This window comes from Bidens hawaiensis, unplaced genomic scaffold (assembly GCF_021521415.1).
Source record: "Bidens hawaiensis isolate Kalapana, Puna unplaced genomic scaffold, B.hawaiensis_p1.1 tig00004282_1, whole genome shotgun sequence".
NCBI lineage: Eukaryota > Viridiplantae > Streptophyta > Magnoliopsida > Asterales > Asteraceae > Bidens > Bidens hawaiensis.
The window spans coordinates 788,125-802,134 of NW_027491257.1; the positions used below are offsets into that span (position 1 = coordinate 788,125).

Consider the following 14,010-nt stretch of genomic DNA (forward strand, 5'->3'; position numbering starts at 1 on the left):
TTATTTATAGGGAAACCCTAGGGAACACAATCCCTAGAAAAGGGGAAAAGATCTCCAAAAAGTAAAAGATTCCAAAAGCAAAAGATAACAAAAGATATGGCAGCTGCAGGGGACAAGGAAAAGCTGACAGGTAACAGTAAAAAAAGCATGGGAGGGTCAGATAAAGGTACTGGTCAAAGCATGGAAAAGCAGATCTCAAAAGATAATGTCAGTCACTTTTTCTGTCAACCAATGGGGTTGGTGCGCATGCTGCGCCGAAAGTGGCTTTTCAGACATAAGATAGGTCAGGTCAACAGCACAAAAGATAAGACATCACAAAAGTAAATGGCTGGATTAAACAGAAGAAAGACTCAAAGGGGTTTAGCGCGAGAAGGCTCGAGCGAGCGAGCGCGAAGGCAGACACAGAAGGTTAAGAGTGCGCGAGCGCGAAGGCAGACAGAACCAACCTTAGCGCGCCGCGGGAAGAACTACAATCCTAAGCGCGCCGCGGGAAGAACTTCAATTCTAAGCGCGTCGCGGGAAGAACTATAATCCTTAGCGCGCTGCGGGGACAGTTCGCCTCGCGTATCGCAGCAACAGACGGTCTTCACGCAGGCTTCCTTGTAAGGAGTCTGGCGCGTGGAGCTGCGCAGACATCCTTAGGCGGGAAGAAACAAAGGACAGAGAGTTAAGAGAAAAAGAGGGGTTCAAGGCTTAAGGGTTAAGCAGAGGGGCGGGACGGCGACAAGAGAGACAAGGAGGCGGGAAGGAAGGAAATTATTATTAGTAATATATATTTTAAATCATAAAAAGAATCGGATCAGAAAACGAGTACCTGGGTCGGGTCGGATCGGGCAGTTGTCACAGTCTCCCCTACTTTAAGAAATTTCGTCCCGAAATTTATCTCGAAGTAGGCTGCGCAGAGAACGGGTGCGGGTACTTGATCTTCATTTGATCTTCCCTTTCCCATGTAAACTCGGCTCCGCGCTTGGACTCCCAGCGAACTTTCACGATAGGGATGCGACTGCGCTTGGTTTGCTTTACCTCGCGATCCAAAATCTCAACAGGCTTCTCAACGAAATGCATGGATTCATCAACTTGAACTTCATCAAGTGGTATGTGAAGGTTCTCGTCAGCTAAACATTTCTTGAGATTGGATACATGGAAAGTTGGATGCACATTGCTGAGCGCGGGCGGCAGGTCAAGTTTGTAGGCAACTTTTCCTACGCGCGCGAGAATCTTGAACGGACCAACATAACGAGGCGCAAGCTTACCTTTCTTCCCAAAGCGGACAACACCCTTCCAGGGCGACACTTTGAGGAGAACAAGATCACCAACTTGAAATTCTAGAGGCTTCCGCCTGCGATCTGCGTAACTCTTCTGTCGGCTTCTGGCAGTCAGCAGATGATCACGGATCTTGGCGATTTTATCGGTTGTCTCTTGAACTAGTTCGGGTCCTGTGATTTGAACTTCACCCACTTCGCTCCAACAAACCGGTGAGCGGCACTTTCGACCGTAAAGTGCTTCAAATGGGGCCATACCGATGCTGGAATGATAGCTGTTATTATAAGAGAACTCGATCAGAGGTAGGTGTGAATCTCAATTACCTCCAAAATCAAGAACACAAGATCGAAGCATATCCTCAAGGGTTTGGATGGTTCGCTCAGACTGTCCGTCAGTCTGAGGATGATATGCAGTACTCATGTCCAAACGAGTTCCTAACGCAGTTTGGAGAGATTTCCAAAAGCGAGATATAAAACGGCCATCGCGATCGGATATGATGCTCAAAGGAGTGCCATGACGGCAGACAATCTCCTTGACATAAAGCTGCGCAAGTTGTTCAACACGGTAGGTCTCACGAATGGGCAGAAAGTGAGCAGACTTAGTCAATCGATCCACTATTACCCAAATGCTATCATGTTTGCTTGCGGTCAAAGGTAACTTGGTGATAAAGTCCATCGCTATACTTTCCCATTTCCACGTAGGAATTTCTGGTTGTTCGAGCAAACCAGATGGGCGTTGATGTTCAGCTTTTACCTTAGAACAAGTCAGGCATTTAGCTACGAACACAGCAATATCCTTTTTCATGCCGGGCCACCAATAAGTAATGCACAAATCCTTGTACATCTTATCAGCGCCAGGATGAATGGAATACCGAGTTTTGTGCGCTTCACTCAGTAGGACAGCACGAAGATTCTCATCACAAGGAATCCAGATACGATTGAGATAGCAGAGAATTCCACTCAGATTAGGGACAAAATGCGCTTCCGCGCCACACGCTAACTCGGCGCGAAGGTTGCCATTGCTGATGGATGCGCGCTGCGCGTCACGAATGCGCGATTCAAGGTTGCTTTGGATCGGCGCGAAGTGAAGCTGCGTGCGCGGCAAGATACAGTTAAGCTGGCTGGGTTTGCGGCTGAGCGCATCAGCTACTACATTAGCCTTTCCAGGGTGATATCGGATCTCACAATCGTAATCGCTGATGAGTTCGTTCCATCGGCGTTGTCTCATGTTAAGTTCCTTTTGATCAAAAATGTGCTGAAGGCTTTTATGGTCGGTGTAAAGGATACACTTAGTACCATAAAGGTAGTGTCTCCAGATCTTCAAGGCAAATACAACTGCACCAAGTTCGAGATCGTGAGTCGTATAATTCTTTTCGTGAATCTTAAGTTGCCTTGACGCGTAAGCGATAACCTTGCCTCGTTGCATAAGAACACAACCGAGACCTTGATTGGAGGCATCGCAGTACACGACAAAATCATCATTACCCTCAGGTAGCGCAAGAACAGGAGCTTCACACAACAATCGCTTGAGCGTTAGAAATGCTTCTTCTTGCTTCGAGCCCCAAATATACGGTTTGCCTTTGTGCGTTAATGCTGTTAAAGGCAACGCGATCTTTGAGAAGTTCGAAATAAATCGCCGGTAGTAACCAGCTAAGCCCAAAAAGGAACGGATTTCGGTAGGAGTGGATGGCGTAATCCAGTTCTTGATTGCTTCAATCTTGGATGGGTCGACATGGATACCCATCTTGTTTACAACATGACCAAGAAACTGTACTTCATCCGACCAAAATTCACACTTGGAGAGCTTAGCATAGAGTTGCTCAGTTCGAAGCTTTTGCAACACCAACCGAAGATGTTGCTCATGCTCGGCCTTGGTCTTAGAATACACCAGAACATCATCGATAAACACGATCACAAATCGGTCCAAGAAAGGTCTACACACCCGATTCATTAGATCCATGAAAACGGCGGGTGCGTTGGTTAAACCGAAGGACATGACCAAGAATTCAAAATGGCCATAACGAGTTCGAAAAGCAGTCTTGGGAATATCCTCTTCGCGGATACGCAACTGGTGATAACCAGAACGGAGATCGATCTTGGAGAAACAAGAGGCATCTTGGAGTTGATCAAAGAGGTCGTCAATACGCGGTAAGGGATACCGGTTCTTAATGGTGAGCTTGTTCAACTCGCGGTAATCGATACACATGCGAAACGTACCATCTTTCTTTTTAACGAACAACACCGGAGCACCCCAGGGCGAAGAGCTAGGGCGAATGAATCCTTTATCGGTCAACTCTTGAAGTTGACTTGCTAATTCTTGCATCTCAGCGGGTGCAAGGCGATAAGGAGATTTGGCTACGGGGGAAGCACCAGGGACAAGATCAACACGAAACTCGATTTCACGAGCGGGAGGGATACCAGGAAGATCATCGGGAAAAACTTCAGGGAAGTCACGCACAATAGGGATTTCACAAAGTTTCTTCTTTCCTTCATCGGGTTTGACCACGTGGGCTAAGAATGCGATACATTTCTTCCGCAAGAGTCTTCGGGTTTCAGCGCAAGACATAAGTTTAAGACCGTTAGACGGTTTCTCGCCGTAGATATGCAGATCACCATTTTCTCGAGGAATGCGAATCAACTTCTTGGCGCAAATAACTTCAGCGCGGTTTTGCGAGAGCCAATCCATACCAATAATAACATCAAAACTTCCAAGAGGCATGGGGATGAGGTCGATCAGAAAATCGTTTTCGTTAAGGTTAAGCGTGCAATCTTTGATTACGGAGTTTATTAAAATAGTTTCACCATTAGCCAATTCAACTGAAAAGTTTTCGCTTAAGTTTATGCGCGGTCGCGCAAGTTTCTGCTCAAATGCGCGAGAAATAAAACTTCTATCGGCGCCAGTATCAAAGAGTATAGATGCATAATGTCCGTTAAGTAAAAATGTACCATTAACCACGTCATTATTCGCTTGCGCTTGGTGCGCGGTTATGTTAAAAGCTCGGCCACGCGTCACTTGGTTCGAAATTTGGTTAACCGGATTCGCTTGCGTAATTTGAACTTGTAGTCTCGGGCACGCGTTCCGGAAATGACTGGGATCACCGCAGTTATAGCACGACCTGGGTCGTGGATTAGGGTATGTTGGTTGTGGGTTCTGCAGGTAGGCTGGTGGTGGTTGCGCAGTTGGGTTGGCGGAAGGGACTCTACAGTACTCAGCAGAGTGGCCAACGCGGCCACATCGGTTACATTGTCGACACGGGACTTGGGTTGGATGGTGAAGTCTACAGGTTGGGCAAAAGGGTTGGTTTCCTGTGTAGGGTTTCTTAGTTGGCGGGGCAGGGAGTGCGGGATTGGTTAAGGCATAGTTATGGACTACAGGTGTTGGGTAGGTTGGCAGTGGGTTAGGAGCGTATACTGGAGGTTGGTAGGCGGGTTGCTGGACAATGGGCAGGTTGGTAAGCGCATAGGCTTTGCGCCTGCGCTTGAGGTTGTCACGGTTTGAGGGTTCTGGTTTGGTTTCTGTTGGTTCTGGGACGGTCTTGGTGGGTTTGGTCTTCTCAGATCCCCGCAGGAACAGGGTTCCTGCTCTGACATGGTTGTCGCTGAGCACAGCGGCCAACTCGATGGCGTCAGAGAGGGTTGCTGGGTTCCTGGCCCATACAGAATCTTGAATTTCCATGGGGAGACCCCTAAGGAACTTCTCGATGGCTCGGCGGGAAGGGGTAACTAGGTGTGGGACAAGCAAGCTTAATTCATGGAAGCGCGTCGCGTACTCGCGCGTTTCACCACTGTACTGTTTAAGATTCCAAAATTCTTCCTCCAGGCGCTTTACTTCGTTGGGAGGGCAGAATTCTCGCGTCAGGAGATCCTTAAATTCCTCCCAGAGCATGCTAGAAGCAGCTTCTGCGCCACGCGCATGAGCTACTCCGTTCCACCAAGTAAGCGCCCTTGATTCCAGGACACTATAGGCATATAAGGTTCGTCGGTCTGGAGGGCATTGGGTATGGAGGAAAGTGTTTTCAATTTTCTCGAGCCACTGGAGCATTACGGTGGCTCCTTCAAGTCCTGTGAATTTCGGAGGGTTACCCGCATTGAAGGATTTAATATTGTATCCGGAGGGGTTGGGATTATTTTGGTTTAAGGCTTGGGCTATTGCGGCTGCCATTTCCTGGGAACGTTGCTGCCTACGTCTGCGCGAGGCTTCTCTCCTCTGATGGCGGCGAGATAGCGGAGGCATTCTATAAAAGTTTTAGTTTTTGTTAATATCGTTTTAGCGCAAAGTACATCGTCGTAAAGCTTGTTTCGCGAAGTTAAACGCTATCAAATTTGAAGTAAAATGCAAACTTAATACAGGTAATGAATTCGAATTGAAAATCGACAATTCATGCATCACCATGACTTTCCGAATTCTCAATTTAAAATATCGAGTAAATGAATGTTGGAGATTTGACAATTCATGTATCACCATGACTTTTCAAGTCTTCAATTTAAAATATCGAGTAAATGAATATTGGAGATTGACAATTCATGTATCACCATGACTTTTCAAATCTTCAATTTAAAACATAAGGTTAATGGTAATTGAAAATCAACTATTCATGTACCACCATGACTTCTCGGATTTTCAATCCCCACAACAAACGAATATGTAATTAAAGAAATAAATTGAAATTTAATAAAAATCGAAAGATCGCGAATAAACATGAAATCAAGTGCTGCGTATGCGCAAGCATATTTATAAATAACGAGTAATTAACAATAAGCGCGCGAACATGAGATTTCTCTCATGCGCGAGAAGGGACTCTTAGGTATTCTAGGTCGTTACGTCTAACCACCTATCCTAAAGTCACAGAGCTCTGATACCAATCTGTAACACCCTGACCGATGGCGGATTATACATCGGGGCGCCACATATTGTTTCATTACTCGTGACACTATTTGGTGTCAATATTTATTAATACACATTTATCGCGCACGCGCAACGCAATCACAAGATAACATAAATCAATAAATTAAAATTCAAAATATTCAATTAACATAAACTTGTCTCGTTACATTTTAATCTAGGTCCAAAATAAAAGCAAACATCCTATGTGTCCTCAAGCTCCGAATGCAGCTACTGCGAACCTGAACATGTGTTAAAATAAAACGTCAACACTTGCGTGTCGGTGAGAAATCAAGTTTAATAGATAATAATAGATAACAATAATCACTGCGCGCAACACGTGTATGTCTGGTGTTTAACAAGGGTGTAATCAGATTGTGATCAAGCCTAAATAGATCATAGTTCATAGTTCAATCCGTGCTCCCAAATGAGCACAAAAACAAGAAAACATCTGTGCAAGTGTAAACAAAAGAAAACCGTAAACGATAGGTCTCCCGTGTTCATCTAATGGATCCATGAAAACTTCGGAATAGGCAGAACAAAGCGGTTAATGATACACACATACAAATAAACAGCCAAGTAAACGTCCTCAACACATGGGATACTGCGCGACTAAAGTTCATAAACAAGTTTAAGACTCAAGTTTGTACGAACACATGAACATCCCAAAACATTAAAAATAAAAAGGGATTAGGTACGAGATTACTCACTTGATAAACGGTGCGATGAAAGATTCAACTCTTAAACAAGCAAAGTTAACCTATAATTAAGATTATTGTTTTAATGATTTGTTTTAAGTCTTGAATATATTTAAGCATTATTAATATGTAAATCAAATTAATATATATTATATGTTACCGGAAATCTGGGCAGAAGAGAGGAGAAAACGGAGGCAAAGAGAGGAGGCGGCTGAGGAACAACGGCAGAGAGCAAAGAAAGATAATAAGTGTTTGTGTGTGTAGTGTTAAGAAAATAGCATTATTATTTATAGGGAAACCCTAGGGAACACAATCCCTAGAAAAGGGGAAAAGATCTCCAAAAAGTAAAAGATTCCAAAAGCAAAAGATAACAAAAGATATGGCAGCTGCAGGGGACAAGGAAAAGCTGACAGGTAACAGTAAAAAAAGCATGGGAGGGTCAGATAAAGGTACTGGTCAAAGCATGGAAAAGCAGATCTCAAAAGATAATGTCAGTCACTTTTTCTGTCAACCAATGGGGTTGGTGCGCATGCTGCGCCGAAAGTGGCTTTTCAGACATAAGATAGGTCAGGTCAACAGCACAAAAGATAAGACATCACAAAAGTAAACGGCTGGATTAAACAGAAGAAAGACTCAAAGGGGTTTAGCGCGAGAAGGCTCGAGCGTGCGAGCGCGAAGGCAGACACAGAAGGTCAAGAGTACGCGAGCGCGAAGGCAGACAGAACCAACCTTAGCGCGCCGCGGAAAGAACTATAATCCTAAGCGCGCCGCGGGAAGAACTTCAATTCAAAGCGCGTCGCGGGAAGAACTATAATCCTTAGCGCGCTGCGGGGACAGTTCGCCTCGCGTATCGCAGCAACAGACGGTCTTCACGCAGGCTTCCTTGTAAGGAGTCTGGCGCGTGGAGCTGCGCAGACATCCTTAGGCTGGAAGAAACAAAGGACAGAGAGTTAAGAGAAAAAGAGGGGTTCAAGGCTTAAGGGTTAAGCAGAGGGGCGGGACGGCGACAAGAGAGACAAGGAGGCGGGAAGGAAGGAAATTATTATTAGTAATATATATTTTAAATCATAAAAAGAATCGGATCAGAAAACGGGTACCTGGGTCGGGTCGGATCGGGCTGTTGTCACAGTTCCTCGGCGAATGTTCCATCGTGGAACATACACTTCATTGGAATCCGACACTGCAAAAAACAAAAAGCAGTTAGGAAAAGATGATAAAAAATATATGTAAAAAAAAAATGGGCCAAAAGAACCCTACGCACCTGTAGGGTCAATTACAGGCCGATAGCCGCCGAACCCATCACCTGAACCCAACGGAAATCCATCCAAGAGGTCAGGCAGATGGGAAGGTGGCGGAGAGATGCGAGAACCCCCATGCGTACCTGATGGATCGGCCGTCGTTGCCGATGGCGGGGGCATCGTAGCAGCCTCCGCGGTCGCTGCCGCGGAATCCGCAGCAATCGTAACCGCCGGCTCAGTGAAAGATGCTGTAAAAATCGCACTCACGGCCGGCGGTGACGTCATCTCGGCTGGAACAGTCGGCTCAAAGGAGTGAGCAACTGAACCAGCGGGTGCAGGCGCAGCCGCCTGGGTCGTCGCCTCAGGTAGGCTGACCGGGCCTACCGTCATTGGCGTGGAGGTACCACTCTGCGCTCCACCCTGGAATGCGTCAACATCCACGCCTGCGTAAAGAAGATAAGTGTTAACGATATTAAGCTATGAAGATAAAAGCAAAAGAAAATTGTACTTACGGGTTTTCTTGAGCTTGAAGGTACGGAGAGGCGGGGACGAACCCGATGGAGCCGGCCTCTTTGCGCCGGTTACCGTCGTCTTCTTGGGCTCTCCGGAGGTGACATTCGCAGCCTCCGGAGCAGTGGTCTTATCACCACCGGGATTCCCCGCCACCTCTTCGCTCTCGGTCTCCGAATCAGACCGAGGCGCTGGATCGGCAGTGGAGGCCTTCTCCTTACCCTTCCCGCCGGCAGCCTTCTTCTTCCGCACCAACGGAGGACCATCTGCGGATTCCTCATCAGAACATACGATTAGAGGAATTCCAGCAGAGGTTTCAACATTGAGGGGTCGAGGGTCGAAGAGCGCCTTACCTGGCCGGCGGGCGCTAAGGATCTCATGGCCTAGCGGATAGACCTCCACGAACCGATCCGCCGTTTGTTCTAGGATGGGCAACTCGTTCTCATCTAGAGCGCGAGTACCCATCCGTGCGGGACCGTCAGCCTCCTGCGGGTTTAGGAGCGACTGCAAGTCGTTCCCCTCTGAAATAAACAGGAAAGAAGTTAGAAGAAATTCAAAATCAACAAAAGGGAAAAAGGCATACCGTAAGGAACAGAGTTCGAACCGTATTCGAGGACGATCGGAATCTTGCGCGCATCAGCCTCCTTCCACACTCGGCTCATCCCCAGCATCACCATCCCGGACTCCGCAAACCGGTAAACCGGAGATTGGACCCGAGATATCTTCGCAAACCATTCCGCCTCCTGGTAGCTGGAGGCGTGAAGGCTGGGAAGTGCTTGCCCGTTCGTGAATTTCATGGCAATGGGGATGGCGCGAGCGGATATGAAAAAGAACTCCCGCTTCCATGAGCGAAGACTGCGCTCGGTCGCGCAGATCTTTAAACCCTTAATCCGGGTTGTCAACGTGTACCACCCCTGGATGCACCTCCAAGTGTAGAAGGTCATCAGGCGGTCAACGTAGGGCTCAACACCCAAAATCCGGCACACCCACTCGAAGTGGCGAATCTTGGCGATCGCCATGGGGTGCAACTCGGTCAAATGAACACCGTGCCTCTCTAGGACACGGTAAACAAACTTTGTCAATGGGAACCTAAGATTCCCATAAACAAAGAATGATACAGACGTGCCTCTCGAGGACACGGTAAACAAACTTTGTCACCGTGCCTTTTGGTTTGTTCTTCTTTTCAATCTTTGTATACTTAGTTGTTTCATATGTTTTAGAACACACTATAGTAATATGTGAACAAACATCAATGACTAAAGTACTACACTCATTTTCCATTGTGTTTAGAACAGGATTCGCAATCGTCCCAGCATTGTCATACTTGTCGGTTTCTCAAAGTTTGGGGCAGAAAGCAAGCTGGATCTTGATCATGCAATTCGGAACCATATGTTTGCATTCGTCTTTGATGATTTCGCAATATGTTGTGGAGAGCACGGTGGTGCATGTCTATGGTAAGGTAGCTAGTGTGGAAGAGGAATATTCCGGCGAGTATTTTCGGGTGGCTATGAATGATACGGTGAGGTTGTGGATGAACTGGCTAAGGAGGCTAATGGTGGTTTTAATTATGTGTTATATATGTTAACTATATTTTGGGTAATGTTGTTATGTGTTCAAGATTATTGTATATACACTTTTTATAAAAATATATAGTTGGAGCAAGCAATTACCCATGCTATTGACTATTTTTTTTTTCTTTTGATAAATTGGATTTTAATAATCGAGTGGTCTAAATTAAAAAAAAATGGCTCTCAATGGCCCCACGTAAAAAAAAAACTTAACGGCGTTAAGTTTTTTCTGAATTTCAAATTTATTTTTTAGGGCTTTTGATCGGAAGAAGAATACGATTCGATTGATATAAAATGTGGCTCAAAATGATGCTCCAAACGACTTGATTAGTGCTTCAAATTGGGTGTTTGAACTTCAAATAACAAAAATTAAGTTGTTTGGAGCATTGTTTCGAGCTACGTTTTACATCAATCGACTTATGTTCTCCTTCCGATCAAAAAATCAGTTTAAAAGTCGAGAAAAATTTGACGCTGTTAAATTTTTTTTAACGGGGGACCATGGAGAGCCAATTTTTTTAAATTTGGGACCACCGGTAGTAATAAACGAAGTTGAGATTATTATCGGCCAATAACAATTAGTTGGGATCATTAAAATCCAATTTGACTTTTTTTTTGTTTATAATTTATCAACTAAAAAAAAGTAACTTTAGTTTGTTACATATGATTTGATAACTAACTGATTTCTGTTGGGATATTTCAGAAGTTGAAAGCACAAGTAACATAATATACATTCTCTACATGGTTGCAAATGTGTACGTGTGGGACAATGAATAAGTTTTACTAATTATTGACAGTTATTACTTCTTAGGCCACGTGTCGTGAAGGGGCTATAAAATGGGATGATTTTTAACACGTGATAAAAATAGATAATATGTAGCCGGGGGGGGGGGGCACCAATCGTCCCACCCTCCAATCATTGATCGCCACGCTATCATCATCATTACACAATCCGGCGACAAACTCCCCACCCCACCCCCCCCCCCCCCCCGGCATTGCCCCTTGTCGCCTAGGGGCGGTGTTCTCGCCATCGTCACTCCTTGTCGCCCATATTTGTAGCTCCACTACAGATGGCCTTATGACGGTAATGCAAATTCTTACTTGCTTGAAGATATTTGCTAGAGTGAACAATGGTTTAGTCCCTATGATTAGTTTAAGTTTGTCATTTCAGTCCAAAAGTTTAAGTTTAAAATATGTTACTTTCATTTATAAGGTTTCATTTAATCATTTTCATTGCAATTTTCGTTAACATATTTTGGACTAAAACAGGAGATTTTAACAAACAATAGGGATGAAAATCGCAATGAAAACGAAACCTTATGGACGAAAATTGCAACGTAAATGAATCCTTAGGGACGAAAATAGCAAATTTTAAACTTTTGGACCGAAATAGTAAATTTGAACAAATCGAAGAGACAAAAACTACAGTTATCTCTTTGTGCTAACTACTAGTTCACATTATTGTAACTGGCTCGGTTAGATATTACGTACTAGTTTTTGATAAACGGGGGCAATCTTGATCCAAAGCCTTTCACATGAGCCTTTCAAATGGGTTGATTTTGGTAAATATTTAACTAGAAGGGTTAGTTGAAATTCCACCATGTTTATTTCGGGTCAAAGCAAATGGATTGATATAGGTCAGTGTCTTAAAGAAATATGGCAGGTTTTGGATAGGAACGGGTTCGGTTGAAAAGGATTTCCGCCCGCGATGGGTTTCGGATTGCAACAGGTTCGGTTAAGATCAGGGTCCGGGTTGGGACGGGACGGGTTTCGGAAGGGGACACGTTTCGTATCAGAATGTAGTTGGTTCGGATCGTGTTTCGGTTCGGAACGGGCTTCGGATTGAAAACGTTTGGTCGAATTGGGTTTCGTTCGGTTTATGTTTATTCAAATTGGGTTTCGGTTCGGGACGGGTTTTGTGTCGAGACAGGTTCGGTCTGGATGGGGTATCGGTTAAGAACTGGTTTTGGTCCGGCGCAAGTTTCGGCACCGGACGAGTTCGGTTTAGAATGAGTTTCGAGCTGGCACAGATTTCCGCAGAGGATGGGTTTCGGATCGGTTTTCAGGCCAGGACGGGTTTCAGATCGGATCGGTTTCGGTTTGGATCATGTTTCGGCCGGCACAAGTTTCCGCACCCGTTATGACTGAACCCGTTCCACCCGAATCCCGTTGCGATCTGAAACTCATTCGACCTGAAACCCATTTTGACCCATAATATTTTCTGACCCAAACCCGTGAAACTCATTCCGACCTGAAACCTGCTTTGACCCATAATATTTTCCGACCCAAACCCGTCCCGACCCTGAAACTTGTTACAAACAGAAACCCGATCCAAACTGAACCAAAATCCATTCCGACCCGAAATCCGTTCAGAACCGAAACTTGTCCCTACCCCGAAAGCCATTCCGACCCGACCCAAAACAACCATTTTTAAATTTGACCCATTTCAACCCTAACCTCATTCCGACCTAACCGTTTTGACCCGACCCATTTGCCAGTCCTAAATTTTGAGCAAATTACAAATATTAATGCAACACTGCAACTACACATCCAACAAAGTTTCTGAAACTATAAATAACTGAATCCACATTATAACTGAAGACTAATAATAATACAGCAAGCATATGATATTGAGCACAATCTTAACTAGAATACAACATGATATAGATGTCAAGAAACATCCATTTCATGTCTGCTTCAATTTGTTTAAATAATACAACTTACGTTGAAAGTCCAAAATAGCCCAAACCAGATGTCGAAAACCAATTTCGGGCCACAAAACAGACGGCGAATACAAGAGACAGCTACTACTTTGCCACAAAAGAAAATTACTCAAACGCGTCTCACCAGACGTACGAATAATAATATCAGGATCCGGTGCAACCGCCATGTACATATTCCGTTCAATATCCAAAACATTTATCACATTCTTTTCAACTTCATCCCATTTTTCGTCACAAGATTCTTGAACCGCATGCAAAATCTCATCAGTCGAAGTATACGCGATACAGATCGACAACACGGCTTTAGAGTTTTTAGCAGTCGCATTCATAGCCCGTTCGGCTGCTAATCGAACCGGTTTATTTAACAGCTTAAGGTTTCCTATGAAGTGAACCCGAACTCCGTATTGGTTAACTAAACTCTCTTCTTTTATCAACCCTTCAATCTTTTCCTCCATTAAGTCCATTAACGACTGCACTTCTTCCGGGCTTCGTTTAAAGTTTTCGATACTAAAAGCATAAACCGTCACGTATTTCACACCTAACTCATAACAGTATCTAAGCATTGACATTAATGTTGAATACCCGAGCTTGTGTCCTTCACCGTCAACCAAATTGTTTTGCTTTGAGTATCGTCGGTTACCGTCCATTATGAAGGCGATGTGATTCGGTAACGTGGATACTGAAAGGATGCCATAAATACATTTTCTTGCAAAAGTACCAAGATTATTGTATATTTGTTTTCTTTGTTTAATATCCATACTAAAGTTCCAACCTTTAGCCAATTAGACCTGTAATTTGTTTAAGTTGAATCAAGAAAGAAGAATGACACAAGCAGCAAATTAAAAAAAAAAAAAAACATTTAGGTTGAAGTGATAAAGAATCAAACAGTAAAATATAATTGGGATTTTATCATGGGTGTGCGTTAAACCGAAAATACCTATCCAAAACTAAAAAAAACGAAAACGACCGTTTGGTTTAATGTTTTTGTAAAAGCCAAACTTAAGGTTCAGTTTTGGTTTTGCATGCAACAAAAACCGAAGAAACCAAACCTAGCCAACCCGAATTTATAGATTTTCAAAATTTATTTTTTGTTTTAAGTAATTGCTAAGAATTTAATAAATCTTTTTTTTCA

At 44.3% G+C, this 14,010-nt stretch overlaps 1 protein-coding gene across 1 annotated transcript; it reads right to left on the reverse strand.

Annotated features, from left to right (window-relative positions):
* Positions 1–12,765: 12,765 nt before the first annotated feature.
* LOC143626106 (dehydrodolichyl diphosphate synthase CPT3-like) lies at positions 12,766–13,661 on the reverse strand. The gene has a single exon (XM_077096272.1). The coding sequence runs from the start codon at positions 13,634–13,636 to the stop codon at positions 12,842–12,844; it is 795 nt and encodes a 264-aa protein (XP_076952387.1). The 5' UTR covers positions 13,637–13,661; the 3' UTR covers positions 12,766–12,841.
* Between the last annotated feature and the right edge of the window lie 349 nt (positions 13,662–14,010).

Bases quoted from the DNA above. Each gene is read 5' to 3' on its own strand.
- LOC143626106 (XM_077096272.1), bottom strand. From the start codon at position 13,636: ATGGATATTAAACAAAGAAAACAAATATACAATAATCTTGGTACTTTT.